The 16,458-nt window shown below is 42.0% G+C and overlaps 1 protein-coding gene across 1 annotated transcript in view; it reads right to left on the minus strand.

The window, feature by feature from the left end:
- The window catches only part of ARFGAP3 (ADP ribosylation factor GTPase activating protein 3), a 76,281-nt gene that overhangs the window by 11,989 nt on the left and 47,834 nt on the right, over positions 1-16,458 (minus strand). Inside the window, exons 11-15 of the mRNA XM_065397580.1 lie at positions 10,665-10,790; positions 9,581-9,703; positions 3,986-4,123; positions 2,540-2,663; positions 2,162-2,252 (exon numbers count right to left, since the gene is read on the minus strand). Of these exons, the coding sequence (XP_065253652.1) occupies positions 2,162-2,252; positions 2,540-2,663; positions 3,986-4,123; positions 9,581-9,703; positions 10,665-10,790 (602 nt within the window). The remainder of the gene's footprint in view (positions 1-2,161; positions 2,253-2,539; positions 2,664-3,985; positions 4,124-9,580; positions 9,704-10,664; positions 10,791-16,458) is intronic.

The following is a 16,458-nucleotide window of genomic DNA, read 5'->3' on the forward strand; positions in this document are numbered from 1 at the left end:
GAGTCCCCTGAGAGGGAAGGCAGTGGGCACCTGAAAGGAAAAGGGGAAAATTCCCCAGGAACTGTAACCCAGGGTGGGTAGAGGAACTGTTCTGTTGTCACAATAAAGCTGCCTCAGAGACTGTGGCATGGCAGGGGATCCATTGTGGGCAGAGGCAAAGCTACTACCTTGTTACAGTATCTTCCTCCCTTTATTATTTTCTTAGTGATACCAGCCAAAAAAAGTTTGTAAAAGTCTCTCATCTTTGGCAACAAAATTCTATATTTGATGCACTTCCTTGAGCACCATAAACCATATGGATTTTTCAAGTGGTCAGTAATGAATGCACTCACAGCACATATATGCTATAGTGTCTTCATGAGATGTAATACTTTGTACTGTACTCAAATATTGGTACCTACAAGACATTTTAAAACAATATAGTATATTTAAAGGGATGGCTTCAACCTGAATTTGAATCTATTTTTAAAATATAAGTTAAAAGTCGTTTCAGACAGTACACCTCCTCCAATCCTTGTTTTAAAATCATATTTTTCTATTTCCTTTCCATCCTCTCCCTCCATTGCTGTATGAGAGCCTCACATAAACCACACAGAGAACTGACAAGAGGGGGAAACATGAAATTGTCTCCACAAAAAGTGTGGTTAAATGCACAAAATAAACAAACTGAAAAATAATATTTCCCCTTCCAATTGCTATAGTAATTGTAGATATAAACTGTAACACTAATACGTAGGTTAAAAATTCAGGGGGGAAAAAAACTGGTTTTTAAACTAGTGTCCCCCTTTATATATATATATATATATACACATATATATATATACACATATATATATATACACATATATATATATATATATATATATATATATATATATATATATATATATATATATATATATATACACACACACACACACACACACACTGCTGAGGATATTAGTGAACTGCCACAGTTCTAAGTTAGTCACTGTGGCTTCCTTCCTGACAAGAGTCTTCCAAGTTGCTTGAATTTAGGTGCTTTTGACTAAAATTCAATTTGAGAATTCGTGCTAAGTGACACTGCTGCATTAGCCAGTAAATTAACAGTGCATACCTTATTCAGTGAGGCTAATGCAATATCAAATGTGTTTTCACTGGAGACAAAATGAAAACAATGATTTTTTTTTTTAAATTTTCCACAATTAACTAAGATATTGAAACTGAATTGTGTGGCTGTTTTTTAAAGTGAAATTGGGATGTTGGGTATCTTTCACTTTTCTAGACTATATTTATAATAACTTACAGATTTTTAACTATTCTTCAAACAATTTTTTTTAAAATTACCTCCCTTTCCCCACTGGCTACAGAATTGAAACCCAATTAATTAGAGCACTAAAATGCTCTGATGTCTCATTGTCTTTTATAGCTTCATGCCATGCTACTGACTGGTCAAATAAATAACTGGACTAGAATGACAACGTACTAAGGCTACAACTATGTCCCAGCCTAAATTTCAGCCAATCCAATACCTTCCCTTTTATCCTCTCTCCTTCTCCCCCAACCCTACCTATGACAAACCCCACCTGCTATTGCACCCTGCTAATGCAAGCGGGGCAGGGCTGAGATAATCTAGACTGGGCTTCTGCATAGCTTTCTTCACAGAAGCTCAACTAGGCAAGTAATATTGCCTAGTAGTAAGTATTTGTTAAACACACATATGCCCTAAGGCATTTAAGGAAGAAGAATTTCAAATCTAGTAACTACTCTATCTAAGTGTTCTGGGTCTTCCTGAGTCGCTTACTCCCTCAATAATGATTTTATGTTTATGACTTTTACCAAATGTAAAGACTAAAATCTATTTAGTACGACTTATGTGCCATATAAACCTACCTGATATATCAGAAAATACTGGACCACTTGACTTCCTAATCTTATTTTGTACAGATTATCATTTCCCATTGATAAAAGACTTTACCTTTACAAGTCGTAGCCTATCTTTTGCATAGACACATGGCATAAAATTGTTGTAATAAGTGCTAAGCACAGAATGCAGTTTATATATTTCATCTTGTGGGGAACTGGGAGAGCTAGATTTCTGATACAGTGCAACTGGAAACTAATACTCTTAGTACATTTATACAATGGTGTTTTAGTTTTTCTCATTGCCTTCCTTTAGTACCTGCTGGTTGCTTCTTTTGCTCTTCAAACAAGTCGGCTGAACTTATGGAGGAACTTGCAGAAAGTCTCTCTAGACGAGCCCTAGCTTCATACTAGAAAAGAATTAAAAATAAAACATCACTAACAGTATATTGACATGTCTTGCTCGTTTGCTCAGGTGCCTGGTAAGGGACTACAGAGACTTTTACCTGTAGAACACAGATAAAAATCCATGTGTCTCTGCAAACTCCCCAAAGGCAACCTACTCTCTGACCGTTAGCCAATCCGAGCTACCTACCCTGCCCATTATTAGTAACTGTAACACAATTTTCTAAAGTCATCACAGAATATTTGAGCATCCAAAAAGATGTTTATTTTGCATAGAAACTTTTGTACTTACATCACTATGGTCTTGCTTTCCAAAATACATATCTGATGAAATAGCTTTGACATTGCCAAATTTTTTTTGTGCCTCATCTGTGCTTAAAGGTGGCTCATATTCAGGTTTACGACGAGATGTAGGCCTAAAGCATTAATGCAATTTTTTAAAAATTCTATCCAGTATAACATGATTGAACTGAAAGCAATCTTATCTCTTTTTAACCAAAACAAAAAATGTACCTAGTTTTTGATAGGTACAATATGAAACAAGAACAACAAGAAATATACAGAACTGTTCTTTAAAAAAATGATATAGTGGCAGAAACATAATATTTCAGTGATAATTTTATAGGTAGATGGGTAAATACTACTTGACTATAACTTGAACTGAATGAGTTCTGTTGGTTTGAATTAGAAGAACTAATTCAAGAGAGATTTATTCAAAAGCAAGCAAAACTGGTGTCAACAAGGATTAGATTAATTCTACAAAAGTTACTTTGTAACCCACATTTATGTTAAACTCTGCCCAAAGTGAACATGTAAAAAATAATGTTCAAAATGAGAGACTGTTTACAGCAGGCTTAGCCTAGTGGTAGTACAGAAGTTCATAATCTTTGAACCATCATTACCTTCCACATCTCACTGGCAACTAAATATATTCGAATTCTCTACAAAATATAACACTAAAAGAATGTCAAGGTTTCACAACCAAACACTCTAAAGTCAGGAAATGTCAATGTTAAGATTGCATTTTGCTACAGTCCTTAGTTACACAATCACATGCTGTTATTTTCTAAGAATGGATATTCATTTAGTATGCAGGTTGGATGGTGTCAATAAATGAATATGTGCAAAATTAACTTAAAATCAAAACTGAAAAAGAAGGCTGCAGACTTCAATTGTCATTGACTATAAAACTGAAAATATTTCCCTGTGGAAAACAATAAATACTTATTTTAGACTAATTAAAAAAAACAAATATGTTACTTGTAAATATATTAAATAAACTTTAGTCCCAAGTGCATCACTATTTAATTCATTTAGCGTCCAACTTAAATAAAGTATGAGGCAGAAGGTCTACAGAAGAAAAATGAGCAGAATCAGAATAACTAAAAATATAGAAACAATGTAGGTTTACTTCCTCTTACAATGCATCTTCTTTTCTGTGCATGTCTTTTGGATTATAAACCCTTTGGGGAATGACTGTGTCTTGTACAATGCTGAACACTCAATAAATAGTCAACATGTAATAAGTAGTAATAAATGACGAAAAGTTACACAGGGAAACAGAAGAAACTCATGCTACATATGTAAGGAAACCTCATTACTAATCAAAGTTTTGGTCAAATCCTGCTAGTCTTAGTCTCACAGGCAGTACCATTTAAGTCATCAGGACTACGCTCATAAATTAGATGAGTAGGTTTAGCTCTTTGTACTGAAGTTAGTACAAGTTATCTCTGTATACCTGTCTGCATAGTCTGTAATTTTTGAAGTTAGAAATGTGTCAGTGTCTCTGTTACTGCTCTCTTTCTTCCAAAAGGAATCTGTATTGTCATCCCATTTAGAAAAAGTGCTGCTCCTCAACTCTGCAGAATCGAAGTACCTGAATGAAAAAAGAAGAAAAGTATTGAATAAAATGTCCTATTTTATTTAACTCAAAGCACTCCAGCTATTCCGCAATTACTAATGCCTGCAAAAGCTAACAAATTAAACTAGGCAAAACTGCTACAAATGGCTTTGAAACTTAAACTAAATATGTTTTGTCAGTATTTCTCCTTATGGAAGAATACATCATCTAAGAAGGTTCTGCAAAATTATTACTTATATGTGTGAAATGTATATGTAAATACTGGTATGATATGAAAAGAATGATTACTTGCTCTATAGTAACCGTGATTCTTTGAGATGTAATCTCTGGATCCCATCGTAGGTGCTCATGCTTAAGATCGGAGTGGGGGTTTTTTTGGAGGGGGAGAGGGGTTGAGGGAGGAATGGAGTTTGAAGAGCAGTGTCCATCAGGTCTACATGTGTGTCCTGTGCCATGAAAGGACACGAAGGCTGAAGCAGCAGCAACCCTCCCTCAGTACACTTGAAATTCAAAGCTTTTGCTGTTGAGGACTCTAAAAATCAGGGCAGAGAGTGAGTTGTGAGATCCACACTGACAACATGTCAAAGAATGACAACTACTGCAGGGTAAGTAACTGTTCTTTCTTCTTTCACTATGTGGTCAGTGTGGATACCACTGAAGGTGACTGGCAAGCAGTGTCTTCCCTGGACAGTGGGAGTGAGTAGTTTCAGCTGTATCAAATAGAGATTGAAGTGCTGCTCTCCAATATTTGGCATCCAGATGTGGCTGTGGCATCAGAAGCATCCATTACCATCTGTATGGTCATCTTGGCCACTAAAGGGTATGTCTAAACTGCAGTTAGACACCCGTGGCTGGCCTGTGCCAGATCTCTTCGGCTCAGGCTGTGGGGCTGTTTAATTGCAATGTAGACCTCTGGGCTTGGGCTGGAGCCCAGGCTCTAAGACCCTCCCACCCCACAATTAGCCACATGCTGCTATACGCAAGCACAGGAGTACAAGGTCATGCCTTGTAGCCCTTGTCCTTCGGGGATACTCTGCTTATACCACCAACATGATTAAAGAGCCAAGACTGGGAAGAGTACAGAAAAACTCAAACTCTGTGGGAGGTACCTGGTACCTCTTCTTAACTTGTTTCCCAGTGGGCTTTATCTTGAACAGTGTTTGCCACATGACCTTGGCCAGGTCCTTCATTATAGGGAAAGCAATTCTGGCTGGACAAGAAGCTGACAATATGTCAAATAGCTTCTGGGATTTCTCAAATATGACAGACATCTCAATTTCTAGAATTTCAGCAATCCTCACAAAGAGCTCTTGGAATGCTTTAAAGTCATCCGGTGATGGTACCAACGATAAGAATACTGCCATGTCATGTGATGAAGACAAAGGATCCTTTGGCAGTGATACAGAGTGCTGGTGCTGCTCCATCCTTGAATCTGGCTCTCCCTGGTATTCTGGCATAGGTAGTCTGGCCAGGGACGCTGATGAGAATGACCTCTTCCTCAAATCTGGTGGAGACCAATTTCTGGATGCCTGAAATGGTGGGTCCAAGTACCCCCAATAGGGCCTCGGTGGCATGCAACAGGAATATGGCTGGCTAGCTTGCTAGGTACTGGACAGGCTAATGCCATTCCTGATGAGCTGGTGGATGCTGAACCCTATAAAGTAAATTGAAACCACTGACCTCAGGAGAAAGGGCTCTCCACTGGAAGACAGGGTGAATGCACGCCCTGGAGATGATGAGGTGGAGTAGACCTCCTCCATGGGTGGCACTGAAGTATATGGTGTTCTCGGTAACAAAATCTGTACCAGTACGAGTCTCTGCATCAATGTCTGTCTTAGTTCCCATCTAGGAGGATCCTCTCCGGTGAGTATTGATGTAGAAGGTTGCATCATCAGAGCTGGAGGATTGTGCTGCACCATATGCTGTTCCTTCACCCCAAGCCTCACAACCATCCATGACTTGGTGGATTTATCTTCAGAGGCTTTAAAGTGCCTGTCCTTCTGGGAAGACACTGAGCTCTACTTGTAATCTCTGCCTCTGTGTTCAGAGCAGGCCCCCTCAGGGCCAGGTCTTTACTCAGCGCTGTCTTCCCTGTGGTAGGCTTTGGGGTCACTTGTCTGCTTGACAGGGCACTGGATGAAACTGGCTTGATCTGCTAGCAGAACTTTGAAGCTGGTCTCCTCAGGGTCTGATGAGACCTGTATGGACTGTTCCAAACGATGGAGCTTTAGTCTCACACCTTGTGATTTACATGTTCATGTAGGATGAACAGGGCTTAAAGCCTGAAGGTTTAAGAAGCCCTGTACAGGGAGTCTGTCTGCAGGGAGTGGCCTACTGAGGATTTGACTGCAGAGTTCAGTTCAGATGGATGAAAAGTTCATGGCAGTCGATGTAGAAGACCAAAAGTAGTTCTGAAGGTTTTCTTGAAGATGTGGAGGAATTTAGCCTGAGCTAAGAACTAGCAGGTCAGACACTCATCAGGTGCTATCTTGCTGTCACACCGGGTAAAAGGGAACTGAGGTAGGATTGCAACCACCCTACCATTTATACCCTTGTACAGGAGCACAAGGAGATACAGGGCCCATGCATGGCCCCAACAGACGCTGCTATTAATAAAAAACACAACAACAAAAAAACCCAAACCTCTCTCGTGTGCACACACATCTACAGTGGGATCCACACTGACACCCAATTCTAAAAAACTTAATGGGTATTTTGCAGGGCAGAGATTAGAATATCAGTTAGGTGTTTTGGGAACTATTATAAACTAAACCAGAGAGCAGATTCCCTGCTGGTATAAATTACCATCGCTAAACATGGATCAGAACTATAAGGAGCCAATTCTTGCTGGTGGTCATTCTCACAAACCCATCTCTCTGCTCCTGCCTCCCGCAGCCCTTCAGCAAGAGCACGCTCTCGGGAAGGTGGGCCTGCAGAGACCCAAGTTCTCTGTGTCCCAGCGGGGTGGGAATGGGGGAGCTGCCCAGGGAAGCAGCCGCCTCCACTGAGAAGAGTCACCTCTGGCATCACGCACACCGGCCCCACATGTCTCCAGAGGTGCTGCCCAGAACCCCCAAGGAGGCTGCGTGGTACAGGGTGCTGATCCCTGCTTCAGCGCCAGCACAAACATCAAACAGCACATCTCACTGCCCTTGGTAACAGCTATTCAGGAGCAACAGTAGGCACTGCAGGGAGGGGGCGCTGCTTTGCCCCGTCCCCAATCTCCGCCCATGCTTTGGAGGCTGTCGTGGATGTAAAAAAATCCACTGGTGGCTGCATTTGAGAAACGCTGGACTAGAATTTAGGATTTACAATGTGGTATCATATATGAAGTAAATTGCAGGAAGGCAGCAATCCTCAGCAGCAGCACAAGTAGCTTGACTCCCACTTCGCCTAATCTATGTGACTCCTACAAAACTCTTATGTTTTCATTCACCACCAGTCCAGAGTGACAGCAGAGCTCCAAGCTCCACAGGCTTAGTATCAGAGTATCTTGCAGCCCTTCTTATTTACCACATCAGCTTCTGAGTTATATGCATCCTACTATCCTGCTCCCCCAGTATAGGGGGAGGCATATAACTGCAAGAACTGTAGTGGACAACAGTAGAGGCCACATCAAGTCCATCATTCCTCCTTACTTACTGAGGCCATCAGCCAATTCTGTAGCTTTTAGAGGCCTGGTAAGGATAGGACGCAAGGAACAATGTGAAGCAGTGAGGGGCAGCAACAACAAAATTAGGGAGAACAGAGAAGCTGACTCAGAGACTGGCTTGGGAGCGAGGAGCCAAGGTTGACATAGAGTTCCTAAGTCCCATTTCCTTGCATCCTTGTTCTCCTGCCCTGTGGAGCTTCACAGCTGTGTGAAGTATTCTGCTACTCAACTCCCAATGAATGCCAAATATTTAATAAATATAACAAAAAAAGACTAAGGGAATTCCCATGTTGTTTGGTACCTTAACTTAAATTTCTAGACTTTCAACTGTTTAGATTTGTTTCTTTTTTGAAGACACTACAATTTTTGAAAGGATTTTACCCTTATATTACAGATATGTATTGTTGGTCTGATCTCCAGCTAAATTATTTTGTCTTCTGATGTATATTAAGACAACATTAAAATAACCTTCCTCTCTTTCATAGCTATGGCTAAAAATGAAGGAGATTTACCTGTGGTAGAAACCGCAAAGTCTAACTGACTGGCTATATTCTCTTTGAAGTGGAGAGTTTGTACACCAGTTTCAACTAAATTCTGCTATTACCGTGACTAATACAAAAATAAACAGCTAGGTCATGATTTATCTTCTAATTATTGAACAAAGATGTAAAAACCTCTTCCATAATTCATAATTTGACTGCCAGGGAACTAATGAATAATTTGAGAGCAATAAGAGCTCTTTTCATGGGACAAATAGAAGCATTCAAATGGGTCATGTTTTATTTTACAGCATTGTTGCCCGTGTATTTGGTACCATGCCTGCATTTCTACCACTAGTGATTACATTACAAAGTAGTGACGTTAAAGTATTTGTGTTTTAATTGGACATTCTGCAGGTAACTAGGTAAAATTTTTCAAAGCCTATTTTTTCCTGTTTCTTTGGCAGCAACCCAATACTTAAGATTTATAAAAGCACCATCTGCTCCTACCTCAATCTATGAACAACTGTTTCATAGCAATTAAGGCCTTTAGGACTTGCTCTTTTTTCCTCCAGGGATAGCAATATCTATCATGCATAAATATGCGCTTTGAACGAAAATGTAACATTTTTCCTTTGTTTTTGTTTTTTAACATACCCTTGAATGGTAAAATATTTTGAAATGTGTACAAATCAGAAAGCTTACCAATATATGAAAGCGATACATCTGAAATATTTGTAAGTTTTCCATGTTTGACAACAGAGATGTATAATTAGATTTATTTCAATCAATCTCAGCATTCTAGTGTCAGACTTTAATAGGAAGCCTATTGTTAGGTTTGAGAGTTAGGTTACACATGCTAAGAGGACCAATAAGTGAAGAAAGAGAATAAGATGCAGAACCCACTGGACGAAAATGGTAACAAATCAGATTTTCCTATCCCCTACATACATCAACTGGCTCTGCAAATACACACACACAAATTAAGAAATAATGCAACATATAAAATAGACCCATCGGCAAGCCCAAGTTAAAATAGATGAAGGGGGGGGGAACAAAAAAAAAAAACGCTGCACCAATCAGCAGAAAAATCTAAACGGTTCCCGCCTTCCCACCCAAAACTCTTCACTTATTAAAATAGTAAAAAGGTTAAAAAATAAAAGCAGGTACTATTGATAAATGTTTGTCACTGAAATATTAAAATCAACTATTTTGCAAATTTTCCATTCAAATGAGTTCACTCTAAACCATAACAGATGCAGAGTTGTGTGCAATGCTGCCTTGTCTTGTATTTTAGATCAATATTTTTACCACATCAAAACAAAAATTTTAATACATTACCTTGAACTAGGGGAAGAAAAATATGAATCATCTTCATCATTGTATTTTTTTCTTGGTTTTGCAGTTGTGGGTGTTTCTTGTTCTATCATTTGCATGTCTGAGATTACTGAATGGGAAATGCCACTGTACCAATAAATAAATAAATAAATCATTAACTTGTAAAGAGACCACTAAGTACAACTCTGAACTCAAGCAAATTGCAACCCTGATTTTCTGAAGATCTCAGGGGGGAAGAAGGGATAGCTCAGTGGTTTGAGCATTGGCCTGCCAAACCCAGGGTTGTGAGCTCAATCCTTGAGAAGGCCATTGAGGGATCTGCGGCAAAAATCTGTCTGGGGATTAGTCCTGCTTTGAGCAGGGGGTTGGTTAGACTAGATGACCTCCTGAGGTCCCTTCCAACCCTGATATTCTATGATTCTAACATCCAAAAAACATACTTTTGAATTGTAAAATATTTTAAAATGTGTACAAATCAGAAAGCTTACCAATATATGACATCCAAAAGCTATGAATAATTAAGGTTTGGGGACAGAGGAGGAAGCTTTGAAGTCCGCACTGTATATTTTCTAACACTGTCAAACAAGCTTGAGAACATGCCGACCATCTTCTCTGATTTTAAAGCTTGCTAAGTCTGCTTTTTTAATGACTTGGAGCTCTAAACAGGAGCTTTGTTCTAAGCTTACAGGACTTGGAGCTCAGTAAAAACATACCTGCTAGCTCCCTGATAGTCAGCTAACTTGAGAAGAAATTTGGTGGAGAGGCATGATACAATAACCTTTGGGAACATAAAGTCAAACTTCAGTTAGCTGACTGTTTTGTTTAATGTGAGATGCACTGTACATAATATAGGATTTACCATACCAGCAGGCCATAAAGTCCAGTATCCTGCTTCCAAGAATGGCAAATACCAGATTCTTTGGCAATAGATTTAAAAATAGCTCCTGGTCAATTATGCATTTTCTATTTCCTTTCTGATCCCTGTGATATTAATTATATTTCCCTCATCAAAACATGCATAAAGTCAAGGGTAAATTTATAGGGCTATATAAAAGCATTTTAATACAGTTTACAGAATTTCACATACCTTCTGTTGCTGCCAAATCCCATGCCAAGTCTGTCTACTTCAGTTTTCTTTTTACCAGCTATATTTAACTTTTCTTCTTTCATTTGAATTTCAAGATCCTTGTAGGCCAATCGTAAAGATGATACACTAAAACAAAAATACACAGATGTGTAATAAATGTAAATTAATGCTTAACCCTTAGTTCCCAATCCAGTAACATTAGTAGGAAAGCAACAGAAAACTCCATTTGACAATAGAGATAAAATTAATATTGCTGTAGGAACCTTAAAATAAGTCAGGAAATGCAAAAGTTAAGTGATCAATATTAATGCATTCAGTTTTTACAATTATTTCAAACAAACTATTTTTGGATAGATAAGGTGGCCAGAGGAGAAAGCCAGGGGACAGAAGGGTCAGCATGAACAGCCAGTGCCTCAATCTGTGTTTAAACATAGATGTACAGGTCAGAAAGTATGCAATTGTGGTCTGTTTCGAATTGCACACCTTTAGACCAATGGTTTTCAAACTGTGGGTCCCGACCCAGTAATGGGTCGCGGAATGTAAGGCACTGGGTTGCGGTGGCTCTGGTCAGCACCACCAACTGGGCTGTTAAAAGTCCCATTGGCAGTGCTGCCTGGCTAAGGCAGGCTAGTCCCTACCCTGTTCCGACACTGCACTGCGCCCCGGAGGCGGCCAGCAGCAAGTCCAGCTCTTAGACGGAGGGACCAAAGGACTCCGCGCGCTGCCCCCAGCCCAAGCACCAGCTCTGAACTCCCATTGGCCAGTTCCCAGCCAATGGGAGCTGGAGTGGTGGTGCCTGTGGGCGAGAGCCACGCGAGCTGCTTGCGCACCTCCGCCTAGGAGCTGGACCTTCTACTGGCCACTTCCAGGGCACAGCGCGGTCCGCAGTGCCAGGACAGGCAGGAAGCCTGCCTTAGCATCTCCGTTGCACCATTGACTGGGAGCCGCGCAAGGTAAGCTGGTGCCCCAACCCCGCACCCCAATCCCCTGCCCCAGCCCTGAGCCCCTCCCCAAACCCAGAGCCCCTTCCTGCACCCGAAACCCCTCACCCCCGCACCCCAACCCTCTGCCCGTTGGGTCACGGGCATCAACAACTTTCTTCAACTGGGTCGCCAGAAAAAAAAGTTTGAAAACCACTGCTTTAGACTGTTGTATTGTGAAAATTCGATATACAATTTTCCTCTCTTAAGTCAACCCATATGTTCCCCCCCCCCCTCAAAAATGTACAATATACTCTACTCCTCATTAAGGAGTGTTTGCATGCCAAGTTTCAAGCATCCAAATATACCAGCGTTTGAACACAGTCTAAAAAGTATTCTTTATCCACTGAAATAGGTGAAAAAATTTTCCTCTACATAAAAAGAAAAAAATTGCTCCTCTCATATCATAGTGGGTGTGGAGGATGAGCGGCCCTGGTTGAACCAGGAAGGGGGAGAGCTCACATCCGGACTGTAGCTTTGCCACTCCTTGCGCCTCAAACTGCATGTGGGAGTGTGCTTGGGATAGAGGCGTCTCTGCCTCCCATTGGCCAGCTGGAAGCAATTAAGGGGGCTAATTGGCTCTCATGACTGCCCTCCCCCCATTTAAAGCCTTCCCAGGCAACCAGGAGCCATCTTGCTGTGATTGCTGCCCCACCCTCCCTTCCTTTGAGGTATATATCTAGTTGTGTTTCCAGGATGCTGTGTGTCCAAATGATTACCCGTTTTTAGGATCAAGAAAAAAAATTCCCCCAAGAGGGTAAATTGACAAAATCTAGAAAGTTTTTTGTCCCCCTCACAGAATTGTGGAGGTACAGTTTAGGTTAAAAGGAGTAAGAATAAAAATTTAAATATTGGAGGTAATAAACACTTCTGTAGTTCATCAAAATGTGCAGGCGGTGTCCAATATGGATAAAAACTAAAATGAAAGAAGTAAATGAGAATGGGATATTTCTGATGGACCTTTTGCCACAAGGAGATGGGGAGACACGAAGTCTTCTCAAACTGAAATCCCTTTTGATACTCTCTATCCCGGCATGGGAGGAATGGGGGAGGGAGGGTGGCAACAGGATTTAGAAGTGAGCTGAGTCCTAGGGGTTAGGCAGAAGAGGATCTACCACAAGTTATTGGTTACATGGTGAGAGCCCTGTAACTCCACTCTGGATCCAGTCAAATGCTTGGTATGAGAGAGAGGGTGCATGGACAGTGCCCCTCCCCACCGTTAAGTTAATAAAGATATCTATCCCTGTGTCTGTTTTTCATTCGCCACTATATCCTGATCAACAAACTCAGTTTTAGGCAGACCAATTAGAAAAAATTTCAGCCCTAATGAAGGAATTTTTCAAGACGTTATATGTAAAATGGAAACAAATTTTTTTACAGATAATTTCCTTTCCGCTAGCAGTGTCTCCCACAATTCTCAACATCTTAGCTACTCTCCTCTCTATGCAGCTCATGGAAGCGAATCAGTATTGGAGCCATGCGGCCATGTCCCCCTGCAGCTGCTTTATAGAATTATTCCCAAGCTGTAACACCTGCATAATATCATTAATAACAAATATTCCAGTGATAATTTCCCGATAATTATTCCATTTAATATTTGACTCGACTCATAAGCCAGCCAGAGTAGGTAGAACTGTGGGAGACAATGCTAGCAGAAAGGAATTTACCAGCTGCAGAATGGAAAATTTCTCTCTCAGTGTCTCCCACAATTCTTGAAGTCTGGGAAGTAGTGAGCAGCAAACAGATGTAGGGAGGATTACAGAAAAGGTCAGAAATAAGAAAATGGTATCCCTCCCCATCTATAGTATTTGTTCAATGAGCAAAATCATTTCCAGGCCACCGTGTGCAGAACCTTCCTGCACAAAGTATGCCTCTGCAGAGGATAGGAAATCTACCTTGTAGCGCCTTCATAAATGTGATAGCATTCGACCAGGTGACCACCTGTGGATGCAGTAGCTCTTTCTGCCCATGAGGTCGCCAGCGATCATGTGGAGTGTGCCTGACCCCTTATGGAACCAGAATCTCTGATGCCTTGTATGCTTCCGCAACACATAGTCTATTTCACCTAGCAAAAGAGGACTTGGAGGCTCCGAGTCTTTGGCATTTCAGATGGAAGGATACAAATAGGGTACCTGGATTTCCTTGTGGACTCTTTACATTTGAGGTAAATTTTCAGAGCCCTTCTGATATCTAAGGACTGCCACCTCTCCTAGGTGGGATGCTGTGTCCTTGGACAGAATGAATGTAGAAGCACCCCTTGGGAAGCTTGGAAAGAAGAGTTCACCTTCAGAATAAACGATTCCGGAGTTCTGAGCATCACTTAGTCCTCATGACACATGCAGTAAGGTTATTGCATAGAGAGCACCGCCAGCTCTGACACTCACTTGGCAGATATGTTGACTTTCAGAAGATAAGTTTTTATGGACAAATAAAATGATGACACTGATGTAAGTGGTTTGAAGGGATGGTCTGTCAGGGCTCTCAGTACAAGTCCCACTTGGGAAAAAGAGGTCAAATTGCTTGTTGATATAGAACATGGCATTGGTGTTGTCCATCAGGATCTGAACCATCCTGCCCCTCAGATGAGGCAGGAAAGCCTGGCAGGCCAAGCGAGCCGCTCTGAGACACCAAACAGGCTAGGGTCTCCATCTGAAACACTGGTTTCTTCATCAACCTGTTGAGCCCTTTGAGCTGTAGAATGGCTCAGATTCCCTCTGTATGCTTCTGAATTATAAAGAACCTTGAGAATCTTTCTTCAGAGGGAACACTCTCTTTCTCCCATATCCAGGACAGAAATCTCATTCTGGATTAGACCATTCTTTACAGGGAGATATGGCAGACGGGATGAAAAACAGATGGAGTACAGCCCGTGACTTGGGAGTATCCCTGACTCACTATCTACATGACCTACTGGTCCATGATTGAAGCAACCCATACCTCCAGGATACTGGAAACCCTGCCTCCAGTCTTCAGCTTCAGGCAGAGACCTACGTGGTCTTTGTCATAAAGAGGCTTTGGGAGTGACAGGATTCCCTCAGGTCTTTCCTCCTGAGCCACAGTTCCACAGCTTTCCTCTGGAGAACCTGCTGTCTCTTCGCTGCTATTTATGAGAGGATGAAGGCCAGTCTGTCCTTTCTTTTAAAGGCATGGAAGGTACTCTTTAAATCTTGCAGCACTGCCGCCACTACCTTGTCTAGCTTCGCTCAAAAAGTCAGGGCTCCCATGAATTTGGCAGAGCACCGCACCTGCTTTGCATAGCTATCCACCTTCCAGTGACAGAGCCATAGATGGAACCTGGTCACCGAGTTTGAGGCCATGGCTTTGGCTGGGAATCTCTTTGCCTCCATTGATGCGTCAGCAATGAATGCGGTTGTCGGGGAAACTTTAGTTAAAACAGAGCTGAAGTCAGGGTGATATCTATCCTTGAGGGCTCTGAGATCCTCCAGACAGTAGAGAGATGCCCTTGCAAATCAAGCAGCTGCTAGGGATACCCTGAAAGAAGCCGAGGAGGCCTCAAAGTCTTTAAAGTAGTTGTTATAAACTCTGGCCTTCATTTTTCTATCTGTGGGAATCCTTAGAATAGAACTCCCCTTCTGAGGGGATAAACATACCTTTAGCCAGGGATGCCAAGTCAGCATCAACCTTTACTGAGTCTTTCCCCGATCCTGACTGGCGTCAGAGCCTGACAATTCTCCATTCTCTGTGAAGGATGAGTCGTCAGTAGACTCATAGCTCCTAGATCTTCTACACTTTTTGTTCCCTGTTTTTGCTTTCTTTGGTTTTTTAGCTTTTTTAGCTTCCTTAGAGAGCATACAAGCTCCATTGCAGCTTCGGTGAGGCCTTTTGCGGCTAGCTTTGCTGAGGGCCCTAAATGCTCTCGGGAGATCTCTTTCCAAGACCTCCCCTGCTGGGTCCCATTCCCCCATGAGGGGAACAGCTTCCAGACCCCTTCTGGCTGAATTGGGAAGGATGGGGTGTTTTTACAAGCCCTACTTCTTTTACCAGGGCACTCAGGACCCATTTTAGGACTTGTGAAGGAGAGGATTTGTGACCCTGTAAGTCTGCCCTTTCTGTTCTCCAGGGGCCCCTTAGGACTTACCCCCTGAGTCAGCTGACTGGGGTCCACTTTGTCATCCTTGAAGCCTGTCCCCACTCTGCCCATAGTCTCCTAATCCATTTTTCCCACATCGGAGTCACAGTTGCTCCAGAGGGTATGGGATCCTACATGCCTGTGCAACTCATAGCCCCAGGACATAGAGGTAGGGACATAACACTGGTGCAAGCTGGGCACAACTCACCATCTGCTGAGCCTGGAAGGGCAGTCTTACTGATGGAGCACCACTTGGATGTCATTTGGTGCTTTTTAGGCTGCTCTGGCATACTTGGAAGACAAAAGGAGCCAGTAGGGAGGCACTGCAGCTGAGACGACAGGGGGTTCCAATACCCAGCTAAAAAAACTGGCCTGAAGGGAGGAGCGTCATTGCTCAACACTGCCATAAATTTTGACAAAAAAAGTCCCCCCCAGGCAGATGGGAAGGCAGGAGCTCTAAAAACCGCCATCCGCATGCTATGGTGCCACGGAGGCAGAGAAATGTGCAGTAGGCAGGAACTGAAGGGGCATGGCTAGTTCATGCAGCTCCAAAACTGATTTGCCTCTGAGCAGCAGAGAGGAGAGCAGCCCAGATGTCAGTAATTGTGGGAGATGCTGGGCTGCAGAAAAGGGTGTTGTAATGGGAACAATTGTGCTACCTTGACAACAGTATTTGCTACTGACTAACCCTCTAACATGAGCAACATATGAAAGTTAGGGTTGC

The sequence above is a fragment of the Emys orbicularis genome, chromosome 1 (assembly GCF_028017835.1).
Source record: "Emys orbicularis isolate rEmyOrb1 chromosome 1, rEmyOrb1.hap1, whole genome shotgun sequence".
NCBI lineage: Eukaryota > Metazoa > Chordata > Testudines > Emydidae > Emys > Emys orbicularis.